Source organism: Heloderma suspectum, chromosome 12 (genome assembly GCF_057233095.1).
Source record: "Heloderma suspectum isolate Gila_16-S chromosome 12, 16-S_ref, whole genome shotgun sequence".
NCBI classification, from domain to species: domain Eukaryota; kingdom Metazoa; phylum Chordata; class Lepidosauria; order Squamata; family Helodermatidae; genus Heloderma; species Heloderma suspectum.
This window is the reverse complement of record NC_139469.1, coordinates 22,288,776-22,315,695: the sequence shown is the minus strand read 5'-3', so window position 1 is coordinate 22,315,695 and position 26,920 is coordinate 22,288,776. Positions and strand designations below refer to the sequence as shown.

Below are 26,920 nucleotides of genomic sequence, written 5' to 3'. Positions count from 1 at the left end.
TCAAGTCCCTTAAGTTCATGATGGGGCGGAGGCCTCCATCCCGTTTCGGTACGGTGAAATACCGAGAAAAGAAGCCATCTTCTGGCTGGAATGGAAGGACTCTCTGGATAGCTCTTTTTCAAAGCAGGGTGGACGTCTCCAGAAGGAGGGCTTGCAACGATGGAGTAACAGGAACAGTCCCGTGGGGTGGGGGGGGGTGAAATTCTACCATGTAACCCCGAGCAATTATATCTAACACCCAGGTGTCCGATGTTATCGCCTTCCAGGTCAGCAGGAAATGTGCCAGAATGGATCTGAAGACAGGCTGACTGCGGAGGTTGGGGGCGAAAAATGTCAGGAAGTCAAAGTCGGTGCTTTGAAGATGACACAGGCCAGCCACGACCTTGACTGAACTTTGAAGAGGAAGCGGGCTGCTTTTTCTGGTGTTGGGTAGGCTGGTAGTGTTGGTATCGGTCAAGCTGCTGTTTGGTCACATATAGTTGAGGCCGAAACCACTTGCGGCTTCTGTACTGGTGCTACATGGGTTGAGGGCCCAGGCCCATCTTACAGGCAGTTGTCTTCGCTTTCTGGATAGAGTCCATTTGCTCATCCATTTTGGAGCTAAAGAGCACTTCGCCGTCAAAGAGCAAATCCTCTACTCAGGACCTGGCTCCAAGAGTCAAGCCTGCAGACCTTAGCCAAGCATGCCTCCTGAGGGCGATGGCACCAACCGTCGACTTGGCGCTACAGTCCGCCCCATGCCATGAGCTATTAATATGCTGTCTCGACAACTTGACAGCCTCAGCATGGAAGACCCCGGCAAGGTCCTTTTGGTCCTCTGGGAGGTAGGCACAAAGGGAGTCCATCTTCTCCCACAGGAATAACTGGTATCTGGCCATCATGGCCTGATAACTGGCCACATGGAGTCCCACAGCAGCCAAGGAATACATTCTCCTACCCAAAAGATCCAACCTTTTGTCCTCCCTGTCAACAGGCAACACATGAGGTTTCTGCGACCGTCCCTGCGCCGATTCCACGATGATGGAGTTGGGCTGCGAGTGTAAATACAAGAATGCTGCATCCTTCTCCTGCACCCTATAAAGGGACTCAAGGCGCTTAGACATCGGAGCCATGGAAGATAGATGGAGCCTTCCAGGATTGTTGAACAGTCTGAAGAAGGGTTGGGAGGAAGGGTAGCACAACCGGTTTCAACAATTCGGTATGGATTGCGCCGATGACAGGGTCTTAGATATGCTTCTCCAGCTGCTGTACTTCAATGCCCAAAGAATGGGCCATCCTACTGATTTCCTCAGTAAAGTTGAATATGTCCTCTGAGGAGAGGCTCCCTCCTGGGATCCTGCTACATCATCGGAAGGTGGAATAGACAAGTATGATGATGAATCTGACTGGTAATCATCAGCTGAGTCATGATGTGAGGCTGTTCATGGCACAGGGCTCGCAGGTGGGATCAGCTATGGTTCCGACACCGGAATGGAGTGAGCCTGTTTAGGGGCCTCTAATTGGCTCTGCAGCAATGAAGAGGAACGAGGTGACATGGGTGGAGGTACAAGGAACTCATCTCTCGCAGGAGGATGAGAAACAGTTTCCAATGCCTGTGGCAGATGCCAAGGTGAGGCTGCTCCTATGTATCTGGAGCAGTCCCAGAAGTACTCTCAATTCTGAAGAGTACGCCAGTCCTCGAAATGGTAAGGCTGCTGTGGAGGGCAAGACCATTCTGAACTCCTCTCCCTAGAATGGAAGTCGAAGCAGCGATCCCCATAGGGAGAACGACACAACCCATGATGAAACCGATGCTCTCAATCCCGAGGAGGAGATGGGAGACGGCGATGTGGGGCTTCCTGCCTCGTTGGTGACTGATGATCTCCGGATGGAGAAATCTCTTGATCCGGAGAGACTGGTAGCGGAGGGGAAAAATCCAAGATTTCACCTTCAGACACCGTCAACACCAGCTTGATGGGTACTGGTGACAATATACGAACTGGTGAATCCAGCAAAGGAGGAGATTTGGAAGATTTTTCAGTAATCTTCTTTGCCTTCTGTTTTTTAAGGCCATTCGATCCCGACTTTGGAATCTTTGCCTTTTTAGTGATCTTTCTCACGACTGAGAGTCCTAAGGAGCACCCCGGAGTCAGAGGATCAGCACATTCGACGGAAGTTGTTGGGCAAGGGGGCATCAACTTGGATGAAGACATAGTCGCCTCTGCTTTGTCCTTTGCAGAAGACCCTGCAGCATTCTTTGGATCTGTAGCCAGTAACGCTCTTCTCCACAGCTCTGCCTTAAGGATGTCCAATCTGTTCTTTCGTGCCTGTTTAGTAAATGATTGGCACAGGGAGCAGGAATCGGGTAAGATGGCCTTCATCCAAACAAAAAAGGCAGAGGGAGTGAGGGTCAGTGGGGGCCAACTTACTCCCACGCTTGACACGCTTACAAAAAGGTGCCTTTGTGGCCATAAGTGACATTGCAGCCACAGTCGACAGACGGATAAACAACGAAGGAAGAAAAAGAAGTTTTTAATTTTGGGGGGGTTGGAACGACTATGAAGACAGTGGAGAACAAACAAGAATAACAAGAAAACAAGTCTTCAGCAGCAGCAGAAAGAAGGAACACTGCAATACCCTTTCAAAACAGAGAGGAGCTCCGATCAAGACTATCCACTATGGCAGTCGAAAGAGAACAGAGGAAATGGGTGGGAATCCCTAGGACATGCGCAGTGGACGGTAGGGGAGGGTTCCCGCCAAAAATGTTCCTCAGCTATAGAAGCTTCCCGAATGAGACTCAGCGCAGGCGCAGAGCCCATATGTGTGATGCACAGAGACCACGAAGAAGAACTAAAGGTATTTACACAATAGAGCTGAGTGATACAAAAGGCATTAAAAGAAAATAAAATGTGCAAAATGCAAGTTTCTTTACCCTAGTTGTTCTTAAGACTTTTCTAGGCTGCTTCTTCCTGCTCACTCTTCAGACCCTGCTCTCACTTCAGGCTCTGGCTGTCTCTGTTCTTACTGGCACTCTCCCTCTCTTTATATACCCTCCTCCCTCAAAACCAAAGTACTGTTTCAAACCTGAAGAAATGAAACTTAAGTGTAGAAATGAAACTACTCCTCTCAGGGGTTACCCCCTCCCAACAGAAAACTCCAGGCCTCTAAGCCTGACCATTTTCCCCTTTTCCTCTGTAGGCCTCAAAAGTTCACACATGGATTACTGAGGACTACATGGAAAGGACTCTGATTTTAGATCGGTCAACATTTGCAACCAGACTTTCCTTCTAAATTAACATCTGTAGACACAACATTTCACCACCCCCACTCCTGCTTAAACAATGTTAGGACTGTAAACCTGATGTAGCTCCATGCAATAATCTAGGCACAAAACTGTATCTCTTTTATGTTGTATGATGTTTTAATTTTCTGTTATTTAACACTCTCATAGGTGGAAAAGCACTCTATAAATGTAAATCTAAAGACATAAAATGTGTTGTAGTCCACTGAAATATCCCACTTTGAATCTTCCCATTTATACTAATATTTTATAAACCCAATTTTGCTACTTTATTGCAGAAAATTAAAATGGAGAGAGAACCTGCATAGGACATTCTGAAAAACACTTGCCAACTGTACCTGCCTTAGAGCAGTGGACAGTTGCCAGCAAGGGTACAAACTCATTTGCGCTGTTAATTTCAAAAGATGTTGACCTCAGGTAACTCCATTTCTGGAGTACCCAAGACTGGAAAGACCTGTGAATTCTGGACCTGTATAATCGTATTGCTGTGCTTGATGTAGGTGTCATGCATGTGGGATGAAATTCTGTGGCTGCGTCAGTGTGTCACTGTCTCCCAGTCATCCTGCTCCTGTGTTCTGCAAACACGCCTCAAGATGCTGCTGGCCATCTCACAGATGCAGGTAAAAAAGGCCTCTTCCAGATATCAGGGCGCCAAAAGATGAGTGTGATCTCAGGTCGCTGCCAGCCAGATACAGAAGTCACTCATGCATCGGGCTAGCAGCTCTTCCTGTAGCATGCTCAATCCGTGGATATTATGGCCAGAGATTATTAGCTCTGAGCTTCAGTTAGATGAATCAAATGTCCTCCATACACTGAGCATCCCCGGCAACTGAATGGGATTGAAAATGTACGAGGATTTTAAGAAAGAACATGGCAATTACATTTGAAGCAGAAGCAACTGATAAAGTAAGCATGAGGTTTTTATGTATTTATTTTATTTAAAATAATGCACGCATTGTGAAGCCATTCTGTTATTGTCTCTCTGTTGCATTATTGAAAGCAAAATTGTGACCTATTATTATGTTACATTTCACACAAATTTTAACATTTTAATAGTTCAAGCTTTAATTGAACCAATGCCATTAATATATTAAAAGTTTAGTTGCATATGTTGTATAATGCATACTGCTTACTTGGGAAAATCATAGCCTCCTCGAACAGACTCTTTTTATGCCTGAAAATTGTCCTTGATTGAGTAAAGGGATATAGATCTTCCCAGAGGAAGAAACTGTACTTATTTATAACCTGCCTTTCTGCCTGACAACAGACCTCCAAGGTGGCTTTTGATAAGCAGAAATTAATGTATAGTATAACATTTCTTTATATAAAACACAGGGGACACTGATGAAGGCTCGGGGTGGGGGGCAATGATGTAAAATGTCTATTCCCTCCCATACACAATTCCCTTGTGAAAGGCTGTTCAGCACTGGTGGCATTGTGAATGATGGTAGCCCCTGTGGCATTGCTGTGCTTGTTGCCTCCTTGACTGTCCTGTGTAGCCACTGTCAGATGTGGCTAAGCTTTATGCAAGCCACCACAAGTTATCCATAATGTATGTTTGCATTGGCATCCAGCAGGAAGCACAAAGGCCATTTTAGTCAGCCCTCATAATGAGGAGGAACTGTTGCTTTCATTCAGATTACGTGACAAGCAGCTTTGCTGAAGAGTTGCAGTATGTAATTATATGTCAGTTAGTTAATTGTTAAAATACCTTTTTATTGGTTGGCAGCCCTCCTTGTGTTATTATTACACAAGCTGTGCTCGTGTAATAACCCATGTTATTAAGTGGCCTTTCTTTACATAGAGCAAATAAGAGCTCATGTCTGGATGTCTGTATACCCAGTACCTTTTCCTTCCCCATCCCTGCATTATATAGAAGATGTGCCCTCTGAAGCCAGATACCAGTTTCCAGAAATTTGACTCCCCACCCCCACCCCTTCTTTATCTCTGTGAAGGGTCTGCTGGGAATCCAGGACCTGGGACAGGTCTTTTTTGAACCCATCAAAGACAAGCAGGGCAACATTTTGGTTGTGACCCTAAAGGAGGTGAAGACGAACCAGACCTTTGAAAGTGTCCGCTGGGTCCCTCTCTCAAAGCTGCAGACAAGCCGCAAGTCCATCTCATCCCCAGAAGAACCTACAGCTCTGGATGTGCTGCTGATGACCATGCAGGTGGCTGGTTATGGTTTCTTAATGAAGAAGAAAAGGCCCTCCCTTATTATTGAGGAAGAGCCATTCGTCAGTGGCAGAGCGAATACTGTGCATGGAGAACGTCCCAGGTTCAAACCTGGGCATCTCTAGTTAAAAGGATCTCAGGAAGGAGGACTGGAAAGGACTCCTGCCTCAAAGCCACTGCTAACTGGGGGTAGAGAATACTGGGCTCGGTAGACCAGTGGTCTGGCAGTATAAGGCAGCCTGGTGTTGATATTATTCATTTTCATATTCCAGGTTGGAGCCTTGGCATTGATAATGGATTCTGGGGCTAAGCCCTGGTGAGACTTGACTCATTTTAAGCTCTGTTCAGGAGTGCAGAAATTGAGCTTCTGCCAATTCACAGCAGACAGTGTTGTGTTCTTTATTGCTTCATTTTTACTCAAGGTACTTGGTACTTTGCAGAAGCAAAGTAAGAACTGGTTTCCCAGTTGTCATACGTTTTCCTGCTAGGGATTCAGATAACCCTTGTCAAGGCATTTGCCCTTCTTCCTTGCAGTAGCAGTTGTTTTCCCAGCCTGTTAGCAGGTCTTAGCAAAGGATCTCTTCCGTGAGTGCCCAGCCTTTCTGCCTCTTCTTGACCCCTCTAGTTGTTTCTCTCTCCTTTCACTTCCTTTCACTCAGCCAAGTGTCTCCAGCAACAAAAGGCACTCCAGCACCTGTACAAGGGGCTATTGAAACTGCTTATTCAAAGCCATTGCCAGGATTAGCAAAGGCCAAACCACTAAAGGGCCAGTTCAACGCTGTCTCTGTTCCTGGAGATTGCAGCACCAGTCTGGATATCTGACAACAACAGTCTCCTTTGTAAGATTTCCGGTGCCTCCCGCCCGTGCCAGTCTGTCTCCTGGGGCTTTTGGTCCTGGTTGGAACCTGGAAGCTGCAGACAAAATAGCTAAGCTGAACTTTTAATTCAAGCCACACAAAATGTTCAGTTTGACCTGCTTATTTTATCCCACCACTGTTTAACCCTTCCTGGCTTGGACTCTCTTACAGCAGCTTCTGGTCACCTTAGCCTTGCTGTAGGGGCGCTCCCTCTCCCTCTCTGTTGAATTTTGTGGTATCTTTACAGCTAGATTTACAGGGGGGAAAAGAGCTGCCATTTGTATGGACATTTTTTCTCCCTCAGGACAAGCTGGCTTACCACCAGCGAAGCAGCCAGGCTCTGCCCCCTGGTCTGTATTTGGGTTACCTGAAGCTCTGCAGTGCCGTTGACCAGATCCGAGTATTGGTGCCTGAACAATTACCCAACATCTTATGTCACATGAAGATACGGAGCAATCCAAACATCTCCAGGTAGGGCTTTCAAACCAGGCTTGTGCATAAATAGGTCTTTATAGACAACCATGGTTATCTTCATTAACTTCTTTAATCCACTATCTCCCTTCTTGGTCTATAACTGTCAGGAGGTTAAGGTGAGTGAGATCCCTTGCAAGTTTGGCTATGGCAACATAGACAAAGTCAGGAGAGGCAGATTAGAGAGTCTGCAGGCAACACAGACACACAGCTGAGCAGGCAGGTTTGCAAGCAACTTGAGCAGCAGGTGAGGTTAAGTGCAGATGTGTCCAGGGATCTGCTGAATTGCTCATGCAATGATGTTAAATTTGCTAGATAAAGGAAAAGGCTTATTTTCTACACAGAGACCAGTTGGCTGTATGTTAATCATCTTACAGCAGCTCCAGGTGGTATAATCAGACCTCAGACTGCAATAGTGTGATATTTATATGTCCCTCATTTGGTCCGCCGGCTCAGGGCCACAGAAATGGGACTTCATGGCTCCAATATGAGAGTCTTGTGCCCTGTGTGCCAAGAGTCTTGTTAGTAGTCCAAACAAGGGCTTCCTTTTCATCACTCAGGAGCGGTGTATGCAGTTTATTCTTTGTCCCAATCCCTTCCAAGTAAAAAAGAAAGTGAGGTTTCATATCAAAAATGCGTAATTGCACCATGCCAAGTGCCCTGCTGACATCCAAGCAGTGCGGGCTGCTTTAAACATTACACATTTCCTACGTGAAAGTACTTCCATCAGAGGTGTGAAAATACACACTGGCAGGCACAGCCGATCATGCGCACACACTCATCTTGATTTTCAGGCACTTATTACACAGAAGTCTTTTGTGCATTCATCATCGCTTTGTCTCCTTTTCAAGGGAGGAATGGGAGTGGCTCCAAAATCTGGCTAGAATGGAGGAGCCCATTCCCGCAGAGCAAGACCTAGAGACCACCTCGACTCTCTTGCTTCAGGAGCTCCAAGGGGCGGTCAAAGAACTGATGCAACTGGTCAACATCCCATTGCATGAGGTAGATTCTAGGTGGGGTTGTATTTTGGGTGCTGGGAGAAAGAGGCACTGAAGACTTTGTAACATATGCAGTGGGGCATATCTGCAGTGGCACCAGTTTACTTTCCCTCACAATTCTACTTCAAATCGTTAAGATTAAGCCAGGGCGCAGACTGATGTTCTTTATAAGCAGAAATTATGTAGCCAAGGGTGAGCAGCCCAGCATTGAAATCATTCCTATTCTGGGGCAGGTTCTGCTCACAGCCACAATGGAACCTGTCTGCAGTGCAGACATGGACAGGTCTTGCTGAAGCAGTAGTGCAGACTGTAAGATGTGGATGCACCTCAAGAGATATTAGCTAATATAGATCTGTATCTAGTTTGCTTGGTGTGATCAGTCAAGAGAAGCCCACGAGATATGCTGCTTGGGGTGAATGGTTTTTTTTTCTAAGCTAAAAGGTCATAAAAATTCTTAGTATTTGATGCTTATTCAATCCTATCAGATGAGGAAGAGTCTGACAAAGCAGTGGAAGTGAACATGTTGTTTACGCCGCCACACTTAGTGTATTTGCTTCTTAAGTGGGTAAAGCCCCTTTCTTACTTTGCCAAAGTCTAGTAACAGCGTCTTTACGTAGTAGTGGAAAAGGTCCAAAGGATGTCTACAAGCTACCTCTATAAAAGGCTGCAAAAAGGGTGGTTTAACACCAATCATTTCCACCTCAACAGGTGTTAACAGGTGGGAATTGAATGGAATTAAGTTGTCTAAAGCAGGGGTCCCCAACCCCTGGGCCGCGGACCGGTACTGATCCGTGGCCTGTTAGGAACCGGGCCATATAGCAGGAGGTGAGCATAGGGGTGTGCGAAACCCCCTTATCTTGGGTCCATGGGGGTCCACGGGGGGGAGAGTCGATCCGTCCCTCCCCCCCGGAATCCTTGCCGGCCCCAGCTGGCTCTGCTCTGTGGCAGGTCCGCAGAGCTGCCGGCCGGCTCCGGCCGCTGGCGGACTTCCGGCCGCTGGGACGCAAATGGGGTCCGCGTAGCAGATGCCGTTTGCGTCCCTGTCCTTCGCAGTAATAGGCTATGTAAGTTTTTACGTAGCCTATTACTGCAAAGAACACAGATGCAAATGGACCCCCCTGGTCCGTGGAAAAATTTGTCATCCACAAAACCGATCCCTGGTGCCAAAAATGTTGGGGACCACTGGTCTAAAGGATTCTAGTATATGATGGACTCAACAGCCAATACTCAATGGAAGACCTAGATTTTGTAGCGCATCCAAAGAATGTTAACTGTGCTGAATATCATGGATGTGGACTCCTTTACACAATCTAATTATCACTTATGGCAATTGCAAATATCAGTCTGTGTTGAGAAATCTTAATATCACCTATACATTTTCAACTGCTTGGTAGGACAAAGACAGGTACAGGTTAAGACTGGTATAACCATAATAATAAAACATTGACTTCTTATGTTTGAATTCTCCAGGCCAAAGATTTCCGTCTATACAGTCAGGAAGTTCTGGACTTCGGAGGACAGGTCTCCTTTCTCCTGCTTCTGCCTCCATCTGATGATGTTTGCACTGCCCCTGGCCAGAACAATCCTTACACACCTCGTTCTGGCTTTCTCACACTCCCTCTTCAGATCTTTGAGCTAGGTGAGAACTGCTGCACAAGAACATTTTGAGGCATTCAGACTTCATTCTGTCATCCTCTGCTTCTTGCTGCCTCTCTGCAAGGGACTGTTATCCTTGAACCCTTGAGGAGTTTCTTAAAAGAGAATGAAGTTGTGATATGAAGGGGATCACCCACTAGAACAGGGCTGGGCAACCTGTTAGGCTCAGCCTAATTTCAAGAGCCCTCTTCAAGCAATCTGTTCAAGCTAGAAAGAGCGATCTGTCCATTCGCTGACAGCTGAATGGGTGGGGAACAAAGGAGAGAGAGGGAGAGAAAGGAAGGGGGTGGCAGAAAGAGAGAGAAAAGGATTGGTTCTACCTACTTCTGGCTCCAGCCCCACCACCACCATGCGGCCCACAAGACAGATTACCCTCAAAGGAATGTGACATTTGATCAAAAATAGATTTCCCACTTCTGTTCTAGAGTTTATAAAGGGACATAATACATTTTACCTCCTGGTTTCATAACTCAGGAAAGGTTCCTCCTGTGCAAGCACCAAGTCATTGCTGACTCCTAGAGGGACGCCGCTTTCGCTGGCGTTTTCATGGCAGACTGTAGCGGGGTGGTTTGCCATTGCCTTCTCCAGTCGTGACTCCCTTTCCCCCAGCAAGCTGGGTACTCATTTTACCGACCTCGGAAGAATGGAAAGCTGAGTCGACCTGAGCCGGCTACCCAAGACCCAGCTTCCGCTGGGATCAAACTCAACCTGGGAGAAAAAAAGAGATGGAAAGCCAATCTTTCTAAGAGCAAAATCAGGAAGGGAAATCCCAAACCGGGACAAACGCTTGTGAAGATTTGAGATTTGGAGGGACACAGAGCGTGTCTCCAAAAAATTATGCATTTCTCTCCAGGATCTCCATATAAGGAAAGCACTGAAGGGGGGAATTTTTGTGACTGACAGGTCTAGCTTCTAATCACAGTAAATGGTTTTACCAGGGCTCTCCAATCCCACTGCTTTGAGGGAGGGATGTAATATATTGCAGCTGTTTTGCTAGTTCTCTCTTAGGAGCAGGAATGTTAAAAGAAATTTGGTGCAGTCTGTGGGGCCTGGGATAGTAGCACTGAGTAATTGCTTGGAAAATGCTGGATGTTCAAGTCCTTCTGTCTCTGCCACTTTATGCTTCACACCCATCATCCACCCCTGTCCTATTGCACTTTCTTTGACTTTGGTGCCAATTCAGCAGAAAACAAGGACATCTTAAACTGTTTTTCATTCATCGTAACTCCCTAGCCCCTGCATCTATCCTTCTGAAATGTTGCTGGTTTCTTGCTGATCCCCTCAGAAGGGACAATTATCCTTGCAAATTTCATCCAATTCTGCCAAGAAATAAAGTTACAGGTAGTTTCCTTTTTAAAAAAATCAAAATTTAAAGGCACATAGCATAAAACCCATACACCTATTCATCTGTCGCTTAGTGGTTAAGACGCTGAACTGCAGACCGGAAGGGCAGCAGGACAGCAGTTCAAGACCTGAGTGCCGCGTGACGGAGTGAGCTCCCGTCTTCAGCCCCAGCTCCTGCCAACCTAGCAGTTTGAAAGCAAGAAATTGCAAGTAGATAAATAGGTACCGCTTCGGTGGGAAAGGTAACAGCGTTCCGTGCACCTCGGTGTTCAGTCATGCCGGCCACATGACCACGGAAGCGTCTTCGGACAGCGCTGGCTCTTCGGCTTAGAAATGGAGATGAGCACCACACCCTAGAGTCGGACACGACTGGTTGGGGACACCTTTACCTTTTTAATCCCCCTTATTACTGTGTCTGCAAATTTCATCCAATTCTGACGAACAGAAAAAGGGTATAGCCAATTGTTGATTTCCAATGATAATCAATGGGAAGCATGAAGGTTTGGATTTCCAAAACAAAATTTGGATTTCTGAATCAAGATTCAGATCTGAGTCAAAGTGAGGGGGCACCAAATCAATCCAAGCTGAATTGGGCTGTTTTCCAAACCACCAAATATTTGGCTACGAACCCAATCTTGTGGTCAGTACACACCTCTAGTTAGCAGCCAAAAGACACACACTGGCTGTATAGCAGGGGTAGGCAACCTTTTGGGGCACATTTGACGTTTTGGAAAAGGGTCCTGGGCACCACCACAAATTGCTGTAGCCGTAAAATCTTGGAAACACACCCTTCTCTGGATTCTGACTTTTCTTGCCCCCTCTTCTGTGGATTCTCTTTTCTTGCACGCACGCACACCCTGGTTAAAGACAATGGAGTGATATCACTCCACTTACTTCAATAGAGGTGGGGGAAAGCAACCTCATGTGCACATTTGGGGGGGTGTCTTGGCATTGGTGACCCCTACTGTATAGGATAACATTTGTAGTTGGCCATTTTTCCTCACATACCATGAACTGAGAAAGTGGAGAGGTTTGTGTGTATAGAAGAAAGCATTCTAATTAACTGCAGTATGTGTTTAGAGCAATGCGTCCATAGTGCTGCATTAATCTTGGTCTTCTGTTATTGTTAATTCCCACCTTTTTCACTTGGTTTTCAACCTATGCACCTTCTTTCTCAGCAGAACATTACCAAATACATCAGCAGTCTTTAATGTCCTATTGTATTATTCTCTTTGCCATCTTTTTGCTGCTTTAGTCAAATATGCACTCTATAAACAAATAAGGCATCCCTTATTATGGGGTAGCTTTCAGTATAGTATGCTTGCAGCCAAATATTTAGAATTAACTCAGCTTGTCATTATTTCTTGGTTTTGTAGTATGTACTTAGAAGAGTCCCATTCTGTATATGTGTGTGTATTTCACTGAATCAACAAAAAATGTATCAGGGAGATGATAGCAGATTCATCAAGTTAATTAGTGTATTGAGCTTCAAAGCTGTGCCATTACCAGTAAACTCTTCTCTTGCCAGGGAATACTGTCTGGAATGGAGAATGGCCGACTGGTCATGAGATCACTGTCTATTGGTTGGCTAAATGCAGCAGTGAGCTTTTCACTTAATGTAGCAGCAGTTCTGTTGGCAATGATGAGATCTCCTTCTGTGATGCCCCCTGCTGACATTTGACCTCCTCCCCTCTTTGTTTTCCAGTTCATTTTTTCACTTATGACCATGAGTTCATTAGTCAGTATTGCCAAGTGTCTGCACTCTTGGAGCTAGAGTCACTTCTCTCTCAACAAAGCCTCAGGGAGGCCTTCTCAGACTCAGAACTAACTACTGCTAAGCAGAGGCATCAGCAAGTTCAGGACTATATGCAGGTATGTGGCAGAGGGTGAGCGGACAATGCTGTGCGTGCAGTGCTGAGCGTGATGCTAGGATAAGAGATCAGTTGCTTGTGTCCTGTATAACCAGCTATTTATATGGCTAATCTTACTTCCAATGGCTGTACATGGAAAGATGCCTGGCACGTGCCTCCTGCACAAACCAGATCTGCCCCCTGTCCTGGCAGTTTGGGTGCAGAGGGTAATGAGTACGTCACAAGGAGGCATGAGGGAATTAAAATGGTTGTTTTCTTAAAAAACGAGTCTTCCTCTGTTATGGGCTTGGGGCGTGTCTTTGCAGAATCCTGAATTCAGTTAAATCCTAGAAGTACGAAGTGATGATTACAGGAGGAGCTGTGAGAATTGATGCAATCCTAGGAGGAGCCTTGTATTTAAAACATAACCAGTAAATGAACCCTAGCCCGCTGGATTGATAGTACAGCACCCTAGGAATCTAATTTGTTTAGCAGCAGCCTGGGGTGAACGGGAACAACCAGTCACAATATAAAGGGTTTCAGATGACCCTCCATGTGTTCAAGGAATGCATGAGGTAGGCTGCAAAGGCTAGCCCAGCAGCCATGCCCCCGGCCATCTGCAAGTTTGGTGTATGTGAGAATGGGCTCTATGCACATACCAACTTACTCCATGAGAGTGGGGATCCTGTTTGGGCCCAGATATTCCATTGTGTGAAGGACCTCCATGAGCATATGTCAGTATGTGCGTAGAGCCCCTTCTCATGTGCAGTGGCTGGGGCACAGGGCTAGTCTGCACTGCACTGCAGCCCTCCTAATGATACTTTCTCTGTGCCAAGAAATAAGAGAAGCTGATTCTGTGTCTTTGTTTTCAACAGCAAATGGAGGAGATTTGGCGGGAAATGCGTTGGATGATGGATGCCCTGCAGCATGCACGGTATAAGCAGCCATCTTGCGGCATCCCACTTTTGTGGTTCATTGAGGAATCTAGCGCTACACTGAAGGAGAAAACTCAGTCAACCTCTTCCCACATGGACTTCCTTCCCTCGCCTACCCCATCTCCTGAAACAAGCCGCAAGCTCAACTCTGGTGGGTTTTCATTGTTTTTCTGTGAGAGTATCTGTGGTTGTGGGAAAGACTGAAGGCAAAAGGAGAAGGGGACGACAGAGGATGAGATGGCTAGATAGCATCACCGATGCAATGAATATGGACTTGAGCACGCTCCGGGAGAGAGCGTAGGACAGGAAGGCCTGGCGTGCTGTGGTCCATGGGGTCACGAAGAGTCGGACATGACTGAACGACTGAACAACAACAATCTGTGGTTGATATAGTCCCCTGCCCTAGTCCAATCTTTTGCCCTAAAACAGGATATCCAGTCTGAAGCATCCCTAATAGCTGTCTGTCCAACTTTTTCTGGAATCTCCCAGTAAGAACATTCTGCCATCATATCTCTCTTCTTGAGTTGCTCAGATTCTTTCAAATGTTTTTTCAGCGTTTAATCCAGTTTTCCCTAACCCAGTGTGCTTCAGATGTTTTGGACTGCAACTCCCAGCATTGTTGACCATTGGCCTTGCTGTCTGGGACTTATGGGGAGCTGGAAGTCCAAAACATTGGGAGAAAGGCTGGCTCTGTTTCACTGAACAAACATGTTCAGGAGAACTCTGTTTATCACATTTGGGATCAACAGGGGGCTCTCCAGAAACATCTAGGAGCATAACAGTCTCCAACCCAGTGGAAAACATAAGTCTTGGCAGCCACATGCTCCCCCAACCTTATTTTCCTGTTACCCCACCTCTGCAGGCAAGCAGAGCAATATGCTAGGCATCATTCGTTTTGGGCCCGGGGGCTGCTCAGAGGATGGGGCAGGATGCCTCCACAGGATGCCACTGGTAGTGGTTCTTGTCATATCCAATAAGCGAGGCGGAGCAAGATACAAAACCCTTAGCTAACAGTATAGCTAGCGAGGACTGAAGAACTAGCAGCTATGCCTAGGCCTACACAGTCTCTCTATTTCTACTTTCTCTTTCCTTTTACAGGCTTCCTTCCTTCAGCTGAGTATACTCCCAGCTCTCTTAAAGATACAATGCCTATATAATCAACACAGTTTGCCTAGAGCAGGGATACACAACTCAAATTACTCTGAGGACCACTTTTATGTGTGTATTAATTCCTCAGGGCTGCATTATTGCACAGAACAAAAGCATTTTCTTCACATTTTAACCCAGTTTTTTGCTTCTTTTTAGCTGACTCTGTTAATCCTTTTTCTGAACTCCATCTGTATTATACCTTTTTTATCGGTCTCTTTTTATACTGTTAATGCCTCATCTTCTGATCTTAGGGAAAAGCTGTAGCTCAGTGGTAGAACGCACGCGTTGCATGCCAAAGTTCCCAGGTTCCGTTCCTGGAATTTCCAGGTAAGGCTGGGAAAGACTCCAGCCCAAAAGCCTAGAGAGCTGCTGCTAGTCAGTATAGATGGCAGCGAGCTAGATGAACCAATGGTCTGATGTGGCAAAAAAGCAGCTTCCTGTGCTCCTGTCTCCTCTTCTCCTTGTTGAATCTGGCAACAGCATGTAAGCGTTCACTTTCCCTGCAGCCGACACACTAAGGGTCTTTCCATATGTTACACAGCAGCAAACCTGAGTTTGCAACTAACAGGGAGCTATAAGTCAACTTCAGCTGTCCGATTAATGTACCTCAATGATATGTTTTCAAAACAAGTGTTTGTCTCATTCACACATTGCTTTTTTAGATGTACGCTTTAAAATATTTTATGTACACCACAACTATACTGTGTAAATTGGGCTTGAAGGAGAATCAGGTGTATAGTGGCTGTGCAGCATGACTGATTACAAGCTAGAAAAAGCAGCACCAGCTCTACTGCATACCTCCACATTCAGGGAGAGACGTAACACATAAATGCAGGCATTATCCCACTCCCATTGCTGATAGGTCTATGAAGACTGCAGATATTCCTACAAAGAAATGGAGCCAGGCTCCAAATCCACATCTGGAATGCGCCCAAAGCTACAAATACTCAAAGAGGGGGCTACAATTGATCAATGGGTGTTAAGTTGTGCAGGCCTGCCCAATAGTGCTATTGGAAGGGTAGCAGAGGACTAATAAGCAGTATAAGGAGAAAGTTAAATAGGGCAACATCCCACAAAGCCCATGTTGGGTGTAGCACCCAGATGCTTCCTTGTATACTTTTTAATGACTGTAGAATAGAAAGTCCATACACATACCTGATGGAGAAATTATAGCTCTTGCAATAATTAAAAAATGTTGACCATTTTAAGATATGATCATTGCATTTTACTCTGCTTCCCTTGGATGTATCTGCTTCGTTGTTTTTCTATGAAAGCAATATCCTTTTTTTTTCCCTTAAGCATTGCATGTAAAGCTGCAGGCCCTGCTGACACTTAAGTTATCTGGACCAAGTTATCTTTGCCACCACGAACATTTTAATAAGAACATTTCTGTTGTTAGCCTTAATGAGGCCTTCCAGATATCCTGCCAACACAACTTTGTAAACTGTTGTAATTTCTTACTTTGTAATCTTAAAAACGATCTCACGTACCTTTTGGCAAATACTTGTTAATAATAATACATAGACTATAAGTCCCCGTTGTACACGTATCTTTTCCAGAAAAATTAGGAAGATATCTCCAGTCTGTTGCAGGATTATGTGATAGAAACATGTTCCAGGCAAATATAGTTGGGAATGGACAGACTGAAGAATTGCGCACGAACCGGAGTGGGTTTTTGCCAGGAGTAGGATAAGAGTGCTTTAATATACATGATGTCTAGGGATACCGATTACTGGGTTCCCTTGCATCCCTTTTGGTTCTTGGTTCCTTTAAAATGTGCTGATGAGGAATGTCAGACAAGAATCTGCAGTGGGGAACTAAGACCAAATGGAACCTTTCAGGTTCCTTAAGTGTGCTGTACAGGGCTTTCCTGGATGCAGGTTTGGAGTGGGGAGGATGCAGAAGTATGTGTTACCCTGGATCCCTGACTAAATCGAGTAAAAAATAAAAGATGGAGGTGGGAATGAGCAACAGGGAGGAAGGGTAGGGAGTGAGCAAAGCTAACTTAGGAGGGAGCTGTGTCACAAACACACAGCTGTTTAATGCCTTGGTCTGAGGGAAGAATTTTTCCTTTGGATCGAAAGAGGGGCACGGCGATTACAGGTACTGTTTGGTTTTCCTGCTATGGGTGTCTTATGCAAAAGTGCAGAGTAGGTCCCTAATCTTAAAGGACACTAATGTCCATTAACTAATGTGTGCTAATGTGGTGGCAGTTTCTTAGGTGTGGATCTCTCCTTGGTAGGTCTCTAGGCCAATTAAACAGGTGCATCTTGAATGGCTTACATTAGGAACCTGGTAAAAAGTGAGACATCTGCTTATTCTGGAGACTGTGCTCCCCTTATCTTACAAGCACAAGTCACTCCTTTGACAGATGCTAAAGCAGGATAGTTAGTACACACTGCAACTTCCTTACCTTGTATGCCCTTTTCCAAATTCGGAGTGTTTTAAAGACAAGGTGCTAGGGATATGCTTAAAATGGCATTGAGGCTGAGCCTCTTGGTAACAATAAGGAAGTAACCTTTTATCTTATTCTTGCAGATTCACATGGAATCTCAGATGAGGAGGGTTCATCAGAAGTATTCTTAGCTACAGACAGTGACTATGACTCCAGCAGGGCCCAAAGCCCCAGAGAACTTGACCTTGTTTACTCCTCTTCAGGACTTGAATGCTGTAGTAGAAGAAATCCCCGCCCTTTGCGGGACAGTGCCCCTGATGTCCTACAGAGTCATGAGCTAAAGACACCCCCAATTCCTCCAGAGGAGCCTCGGCCTCCCGCAGAGCTCTACGATAGTGACTTCGTGCCCCCTAGCCGGCAAATAGAGCTGCTGCGCATCACAGAGAAGAGGCAGGCCTACTGTGTCCGCACCAGCAGCCTGGATTTCCCTAAACCCTTCTGCCATGGAGCCAGAAAGTCTTGCCCTGGCTCAGTTGACAGCTCCCCAACAGAAAGCAGGACTGCAGGCCATTGCAGCCCTGTGAGATTTGGGACAGATTCGGCATTCAGCCCCAAGCATGGCTGGCTCACGGAGAGCTCTGAGCCTGTCTTTCGGACACGCTCAGTGGAGTGGACTCGCACCTTCCAAGAGACACCTGAGCCAGGACATGTAGCAAACCGGGGCAAGTCACCAGGCTCCTTCATCTTACATGTGTACCCTCAGTATGAAACAGGGCTCTCCAAAGAGACCAGTGTCAAGGTATCAGTAAAAACAGAATTCTGTTAATCACTTCAAATGATCTTAGGATGCATCCAGATAGCTCCTTTGCACTCTTCCTTCTGCCCTTGAAGAAGGAATTGAGGGGAGAAAACAAAGAAGCAATGTTGTAATGGTGGATATCTTTTTGTCAGATTCTTAGTTTGACACCTGCCAGGTGCACAATACAGCCTGTGTTGCTACATAATGGTCAATGATGGGGGACATACACAGGATGAAGTTGTGGGGGCAATGTGGCCTGTAGACATTGCATATTGGAGGCACCCTGAGACTCCTCGCAAACATAAAATTCCTGCCTCCAACACCTTATTGGCTAATAGATGCACCTAGTGACCTCTTCCAAAGCAGAAAATTTTGTGTTTATTTTCCATTGTAAAAAACAATGACCATTTCCACATCAGTTAAATTCAATCCTTGTGCTTCCCCAAACCATTTGAATGTAGTTTATGATACTGTAAATTTTGATCATGCCTTCCTTCATATTTATTATGATATTCTTAACTAAGGGTTTCATGATGTATAAATACAGTCAGATTTTCAACTGCAATAAACTGGGGACAGAGAGCTATGCTCTGGATTAGAACATGTTACGGTAAGTATAGTGTAGCCTTCAGGATGTAGGAATATGAGCACACCAGGAAACAGTTGACAGAATGATAGAATCAAATGTCTAATCTTCTCACACCACATCATTTTATTGGTTCAGATTGTGGACCAATAAACCTCACTGTCATAGCTATTACGAAGACTACGTCATGGTCACTGGAGCAAGGAGTTTTGTGAAGATTCCAATCTAGTTTGGGGACTAAATGTGGGGAGTTAATTTACATTGCTTTGGCCCCACAAACCAGACCCCCTTTCCTCTGACCATTCTCTCTAAACACAGGGCATCCTTTCTGTTGTATTCTATTCCAATCCTTATAGCCCAGGGACTACTCACCAGAATAGGATAAAAGGGGAGGATGGCAAATTACATCCACTCCCGGATTACATTTGTTAGCATAAGGGGGAATGTAGTATCAATGCTGGCCTTCAGTCTGGCTTCACAGGGGCTACTTTGGGGGCAGTTAGATCAAATGAGTGATCTAGGTAGAATAATCTAGAGGCAATCTTTATTGGGGGGGGGTATTATCCTCCAGATCCCAAATGGAAGGCAGTCATATCCCCTATATCATTCTTGACTGTCGTGGCCGTGATTTGCATGCATCCTAAGCTTGACCCAAACCTTAGAAAGCCAAACCTGACCTCCCACTATTGAGTGATGTGTCCTGCTGATTGCCAAGGCATTGTTCCTTGAAAGCAGGGAAGATCTCCATCTCTGCTGCTCCCTCAATCTGTTGCCACTGAGTTAGAAGCAGGAAAGGATGACCTAGTTTACTGATGTCTTGAAATTCTCCAAGGCTGCTTGCATGTCATCAAGTCCAGTCCTTATTTCCCACTAGTTATGTTACCAAAAAGAGTTATCAGACTCTTGTGCCACATCAGTGGAACATCTTCCATATTTTGTTCTTTTTGACATTGCAAAGTCCTTTTGCTATTTGTTGAGAAGGCCTGTGGATAGCAATACCACATGCTGATCTCAAACTGAATCTAGGACAGCCCTCCAGATTCCATCAGGCTTGTGTTCAATGCTTTTGGACTGTATTCTTGACAACAGCTTATCCTTTATAGGACATTCTTTGCAACTGGAGAAAGGTTAGGAAAGAAAAATTAGTTTCTCGGTAGTTGGGTTAATTCTCCAGAAAAAGCCAACTTATTTGGGTATACCTCATCTTTGTGAGTCTTTCCTCTTTCTTTAACGTACCTCTGTTTCTGTACAGCTGCACATCACCAACAACATGTCGGCAGAAGACGTGGTGAAGCTGGTGGTGCAGGAAATGAATGAAGTCTCACGTGATGTCCTGGGAAATTCAGATTCTTTCTGCTACAGTGAAGAACAATTGGGCCACTTTGGACTAGTGTTTGTGTCCGATGACGTTGAGCGGTGGCTTCCAAATGACTTCCTGCCCCTTTCGCTCCAAAAGGCTTGGCCTGATGGGAGGTTCTATGTTCGGATCAAAGAGACTTCCCCTCTCTTGTTTCAGTATGGACCAGCAACAACTGTATGAGAGAAGGGGAGTGGAGGGGGGAAAGTGAGAAACATCCAACTTCCAGTGAGCAGACAGCTCATCACCAATGCTTCCTTCTTGAAAAGACACTTTTGCGCCAGACACCATGGGCTGTAATAGGAGCATACTGGGCAGTGTGTTGCTTTTGTGTGTGCGTGCGTGCGTATGTGTGTGTTTTATTTTAACCAAAGAGATAACAAGACTTGGTTGTAATGACTACAAGAAGTGAGGGTGGAGTCCAGGAGCCTTTAAGATAATGGAATTAAATTTTTGAAAGACACTTTCAGCAAGGAGAAGAGCTGGTTAGGGGTAAAGAAGCAATACATAATTATATATTTTTTCATTTTGAATGTTGAAGAAGGGAAAGAGGGAAGGAGAAAAGGGGTGTATTAGTAAAGGAAAAGCCCACCAAAATTCTGACTGGAGTGTCTAGGAGGCGGGAAAGGGGCACAGGAAGCTCTTAAAAAAGTCATGTCCTGTTATCTGTTCTTGTTTCACTGTACCTGGAGAAATAGGAAATTGCACATAGTTATTTGAACAATCTCTTTTCCTTTTCTTAATTCCACCCTAGGTATTCACAACACAAAATTTTGCAACAGATGTCCAAACTGTGTAGAAAATAAAGTCCTTTCTCTCCCAGGTGTAGAGAGACAACTCTTTACCTCTTGGGTAAAACCTTCTCTCAGTAGGAAGACCAAACCAACCTTGGACCTCACCAGGAGGAGGAACTCCCTGCCATCCCAGACCAAGCCAATTTGGGGTCCAGAAACATATTTTTTGGAAGAGCTCCTGAGAATTGTGCATTCCTTTAAACCCACCTCATTATTTTTCTTTTCAGCTGTTCTGCCTTCCCCTTCCCTCTACCTAGGCATGAGAAATAGGTCTCGGGAACCTCTTCACCAAGCGCCCTTCTCCTACAGACCCAGTCAGTGTGGGGAAGCAATGACTGCCTTTTCCATCTCCCATGGGCAGTTGAAGATTGTGAGTGAAGCAGCTGTCAGATCATATGTTACCCCTTCAAGTAAGCAGGAGCAGCACTGAGCAGGAGCCATTACCATAACACCCACATGGCTACTCTTACCTTGGTGGCTGGTCGTCTCCTGCACACCCTGTGCCTGAGAAGCAGAAAAGCATCCCAGCAGAGATCACCCAAAGTTGGCCCAAGAAACTGAGGTCCAATGCAAGCTTCTCACCCTCACTTTGAGAAAGGTGGGATCCAAGCTTTGATACCAAAATCACGAAGACCCTCTCTTCTTTTCCCTTCTGCTCAATCCTACTGGCTGCAACTGAGAGGTCAGATTCGCCTCAAACAGCTGCAGAGGCTCTTGATTCTGTATGTATTGTTCAATCCCAAGCATAGAATCTCTGGGAAAGAGGAAATGATGGAAGGCTCAGTTTCCAACAAGGACCACTTAAGTTCCTTTGGGAGGCGACATGGGAAGACTATTCCTAATCTCTCAGGATAGTAGGCTAAGCTGGAGTTCTTTGGCGAGTAAAATACTCCCCCCACAAATGCAGAAAATGCTACTTCCTTTTCAGTAGCTCAAGTTCCAGCTTCATGTATCTGCATCTTGCTCCAGAAACAGGGGCAAACTCCATCCTAATAAAGTGAATCCTGTTGGACCACCCCCTGCCCTAGCAGAGAGTGGGATACACCCAACCGCTAAAAACATCCTAAGCATGAGCATAGGGGCCTACAACAGGGTTGTAATTCATAACCTTTGAAGAATTTAATCAGCTGTGCGCACTGAGAAAACCTTCAATTCACATCAAAGGAAAGAGGGTGAAGCCCAATCTAACACCAAACATCACAGATTGTCCCCAGCTGAGCTGTTCTACACTTTTAGTCAAAACTATGTGTACATTCAAGCTTTCTGAGGAAAAGAGGAGATCTATGGAGGAAGAACCCTCAACTCACAGGGGTATCCAATCTGTTATTTCTTCCGGCCAAAGCAGCTATTATTTCTTTCTCAGATTTTTTCCCCCCATATAGTTCAGCCAGGATGGTCTAATCCCTTCAAAAGAAGTACTGTTCCCAAGCTAGCTAATAAATACTAGACAAGGTATAAGGAGCTCAAGTAGGGCATCCCCGCTGACACACACCAATATTTCAGTTTTCTTTTCCAACTGACATTCAATACTCCATGACTACTGAGCATGGTCAGTTTTTTTTAGTGTTTTTGCCAACTTGGTTTTTTTTTTTAACTTCAGCAAACCTTGGGGATCCCCCAAACATGTTGATACCGCCCTCTTGCTTTTCAGTCGCCCCATTTTGGCTCCATTCCTGTTGGCACTGACCACCTAAGTTTGGTATTAGAGTGACATTATGAAACACTGAGGGTGGTATTTGCAGATGGTCTCCCATCCAGGCAGTGATCAGACCCAGACTTGCTTAGCTTCAGCAAAATGACTGCATCCTATGCCTTCAACCATATCTTAAAACTAATTCTCTATTTGCCAGAGCAGTTTATCTTTGGGAAGAAGAACTCACTGCTGCAGAACCAGAGAAATCCCAGAATATATAGGGTGAGCTTAGGAAGATCTCCCCCACAGCCACCATGCTGATGATTCTTCCATAGATGCTGTTCAACTTGGGGCATAAGCAATTATCTCCAATGTAGTCCCACAGACCCAGTCAGTGTGGGGAACCAATGATTGCCTTTTTCCATCTCTCATAGGGGCAGCTGAAAATTGTAAGTGAAGCAGCTGTCAGATCAGCCAATGTAGTGGACTGGGCTTCCCTTGAAGCTATCCTAACTGAGAAGAATTAAGAAAAAAAACAACCCTCCATATGGCTAAGAAGGAAGAACATTAGCCCACGCAACAGCAGTCATTTCAGAGCTCCAAACTCAGGGAATGTAAAAACTTCACCTCCAAACCAAGAAAAGGAAATGTATGCATATCTTGACACGCAATATACAACAACCAAAAAAGTCAAAGGTATGCCAGTGTCTCCACAACTTCAAAGTAATAAAATATCAAGCACAAAATTAATTTAAACCATGGGTGCATTCCCCAATTATTTAAAAACCACAACACAAAAATCAAAGTCGGTACAATACAGTGTAACAGGTTCTCATAGAGCCCAGCACAAGCTACACAGGGATGAAAAAAATCAATATATAGCCCATAAGATGAGAATGATGGCTTAGTAGTTCATATCACTCCTTGCTGAATGCTCATGGAATTAGTGAACAGAATACTCAATCTCAAAACAAAGCCAAACACATTTCAGCCTATGTGGCCTTCCTCAGTGTCTTAAATCAAAACAAATATTTTAAAAAACTAATCCATTAATATACAATATTTACAAATTAATATATTCCTCACTAAGACATAAAAATCTACCTCACCAGACTGAATCCAGATGCCACTTATACAATTCTTAATGTGCAGACTAGCTCTCCAATTTTGGGGTGTATCACTATCAACAGTGCTCTGTAAGAAATAGTATTTAGAACAAAAGTGCCCTAGTTTAAAAAAAATATTTTATCCAAGATGGTTTGTAATATATCAAGCCTTACTGTGTTGCACACCTGATAAAGAAGTTAATCAGAATCCAAACTGCTATTGCTGAAAGTGCTCTGTATTCTGAAGGAACTTACATTTAACTTTTAATCTTAACTGTATAACTTATAAATATAACCATGGCAAGAAATGTATTTTACTGAACAAGCATCCATTCAATATCCTCATTGAGTCCTTGGGTATAAATCCATCTAGCCTCCTGTTTTCTAAGTTGTATACTGCACCTTGTACCTTTTCAAGGCACCAAAATTGTAATGAGTCTGCATCATGTTGTTGTTCAATAAAATGTTTTACCACTGGTGCATATACTTTTCTAGTTCTGATGTAGCTTTTATGTTCCCCTGTCCTGATTTTGATTTTCCTAGCGGTCATGCCAATGTACAACAATAAGCATGGACATTGAACAGCATATATATAACTCTACACACATTAAAGTTGAAAAATTCTTTAAGGCGATAGTCTCTATTGTCTTTGGGATTACTAAAGGATCTTAAATTGACACAGTTATTGCAGATACTACAATTTCAGCATTTGAATTGTCCTACACTGGTGGTGATGGTATTAGTGATGAATCCCATTCCTGCATGAACTAAGATGTGTTTCAAATTGGATGCCCATTTGTATGTATTAGTGAGAAATATATTAATTTGTAAATACTGTATATTAATGGATTAGCTTTTAAAAATATTTTTTTTCCGCATCTGGCTTTGTTTTGAGATCGCGTATTTTCTTCTGTTCGCCAATCCCATGAGCATCCAACAAGGAGTGATATGAGCTACTAACCCATCATTCTCATCTTATGGACTATATATTGATTTTTTTCATTCCCATGTAGCCTGTGCTGGGCTCTATGAGAACCTGTAAAAGTTACACCCCTAAACATGCCAGCAAAAGAAAGAACCCACCTGCTTCCTCAAGCCAGCCTTCATCCCATGGAGGAGCAAAGAAATATAATTCTGCTTGCTACCAATTCCCCCTTCTAGCAAATGCCTGAGCACTGGAGACAGTCAGGGAAGAGTATGCACTGTCCATCGGAGCTTCATGGATTGTTTCATCGAATCTGTGAGGTGCAACTAGCCACAAACATCAAAGAGTTCTCTAAACCATTCAGCTTCTCATAGATATTCAGCCCATAGAACCAGTTCTCCTTTCCCAGCAGCAGCATTTTAATGTCTACTTAGTTCTTTTCACAGTTCCAAAAAAGAACAGAGATTTGAGTGCCATCCTTAATTTAAAAAGATTCCACAAGTTCCTAAAGAATTTATTCTGGTTTGGTTTGGTTTTGTAAATTGCCCTAGAAACATGGCTGAAGGGGCGGTGTGTATAATTCAAAATAAAACATAAATACAAGCAGCGTTTCCACATGTAAACTCTTTGGTCCATTATAGCATTGCTACAGCAGGGGTTTCTTGCCTTCTATAGAGCTTTCAGTGGCCTGCCTCCACATGCCCATCAAACTGAATCACTGGATGTTTTTGTGGTTCCTGTATGACTAGAGGCACTTTCAGTAATAAGCTTCCTCATTTGGGTTGACATTGGCTCCTGGAGAATTAACAAAAGTACTGTTAGTTCTTATTTGTCTTATTTGAGTGCCGTGCATCCTTACCTGGATGATATTCTGATCTGGCCCCTGTCCAGAGAAAGTGCCTAGGAGGATGTGTGAGCAACCATCAGACACCTGGCTTCATTATCAACATAGAAAAAAGTGCTCTTCAACTGGTACAAAGCTAGAACCAACTGGAAGTCATCTTGGGCACCCAGAGGGACTACATGTTCCTTTCCAAGGAGAGAACACTCAAGGCAGGCCATTCACTCAAAGTTCTCACCAGCAGACTTCAGGGATTTTTTCAGGTTTGGGGGAACTTGGTCTCCTGCCAGGATGTGGTAGCATGAGCAAGATTTCATGCTTGACTCCTGTAGAAGATGTTGCTCCTGTTCCAACGACAGTGGGAATTGAATCTCAGTTGCCTGGGCCTCACACTAGGTGATCTCTGCTGGGATCCTTTTCTGCTTCTCAGCCACAGAGGGAGGGAGGTGACCAGCCTCACAGGGGGGTGAGAGCAGCTGTGTGGGCATGATGGCAATGGCTCGTGTTTGGTACTGCTCCTGCTCACGTGAAGGAGTAAGAAATTACCCTGTTTGTTTCTGATGGAGGAAAGTATTTCCTATTCTGCTAGTTCTGGTCAGGGAACTCTTCCCACTAGTGACATCAAAAGTTGAACCTGTCTTCCTTCCAGGAAGAGCTACTACCTGAGATGCAGAGAATACTCTGCATTTGTAGAAGAATGAAAATGTATGGTGAGTAAAATGTTCCCTTTTTAATTTGTTTTAAAGCAAAAAAGAAATCTCGAGAAATGTGGAAGTTGACTTTGCTGTCAGAGGTGTACTACAAGGCATATGTTGTGACAACACTTTCGTTGTTAACTTTTCCTTTACTTTCCTCTCTCAGTTGCTGTTTTGTTTCTGTGATTGTGATTGGTTGCTCTTGTACTTCCAGTAGCATGATGTTTTGTTGGCCGCTAGGTCTCTTTGTTAGCTGCAACTATTATCAGAACTGTGGTCCATAGTAAAGACAGCTGTGCTGCTGAGAGTCATCCCATCTTTTCTTCTTGTGCCATGATGCCCTTTTGGTGAACATCTTCAGCCTGTGTCACTGAGAAGATAATTCTGAACTTTGAGTTCTGGAGGATATTGTTGTTTCCCTTGAAAAACAATGCTTAACTTCATACTAACAGGATTTCTACTCTGCTGTATTAGATATGATACAGATCAGAGAGAGGGAGCTGGATCTTCTTTTGCAGTATTGGAATTCAAAGCAGAAAAAACAACCCGTAGATCTTGGGCAGAAGAACCAGAAAACTAAACCAACCATAAGCATGGAAACTGAGAATCTCTTTTCCACTGAGCACGTTGGAAGTTTTTATAAAGAATGACCTCAGCCCCACAACTGGAGCATGTGTATAGAAATAACATTAATCATACCCTCTTAAATTCACACTCCGTTTATTCGTAGTTTAGTCTCCAATCCTGAAATACTCCTTTGGAAGTTTTCTCTGTGCAGAACTCCCTGCAGGATTGGTGCCATAGTGTCTGCACATGCTGCCATCTTGAGGGTTGCTTGAAGCCATCTGAATTTAAATGTTCTTTTAAACAGTGTTGCTGAGTGAACCCAATAACACAGTCATGCAGCACAAAGAGCAGAACACAACTACAGCATTTAGCCCCTACCATCACTAAATTGTACTAGCCGGATGGCTAGAGTCCTTGCACAAAAATGCTTTAAACATTACTAGGGTCACAGGTTTAGTTTTCAGAGTTAAAATTACTGTTTTCTGGCCCTCTGAACTATGGAAAGGA

General features: G+C 44.5%; 1 protein-coding gene and 1 long non-coding RNA gene across 2 annotated transcripts in view; one reads left to right on the top strand and one right to left on the bottom strand.

The window, feature by feature from the left end:
* LOC146336684 (ankyrin repeat and fibronectin type-III domain-containing protein 1-like) overlaps positions 1-20,833 on the top strand; it is a 524,472-nt gene extending 503,639 nt beyond the window's left edge. Inside the window, exons 18-26 of the mRNA XM_084818734.1 lie at positions 3,781-3,900; positions 5,236-5,451; positions 6,617-6,783; positions 7,635-7,785; positions 9,252-9,420; positions 12,487-12,653; positions 13,507-13,717; positions 17,254-17,909; positions 19,748-20,833. Of these exons, the coding sequence (XP_084674860.1) occupies positions 3,781-3,900; positions 5,236-5,451; positions 6,617-6,783; positions 7,635-7,785; positions 9,252-9,420; positions 12,487-12,653; positions 13,507-13,717; positions 17,254-17,909; positions 19,748-20,035 (2,145 nt within the window). The 3' untranslated portion in view covers positions 20,036-20,833. The remainder of the gene's footprint in view (positions 1-3,780; positions 3,901-5,235; positions 5,452-6,616; positions 6,784-7,634; positions 7,786-9,251; positions 9,421-12,486; positions 12,654-13,506; positions 13,718-17,253; positions 17,910-19,747) is intronic.
* Positions 18,267-26,920, bottom strand: part of LOC146336683 (uncharacterized) — a 45,629-nt gene continuing 36,975 nt past the window's right edge. The window contains exon 3 of the long non-coding RNA XR_014785573.1: positions 18,267-20,027. This is a non-coding gene — a long non-coding RNA (uncharacterized LOC146336683). The remainder of the gene's footprint in view (positions 20,028-26,920) is intronic.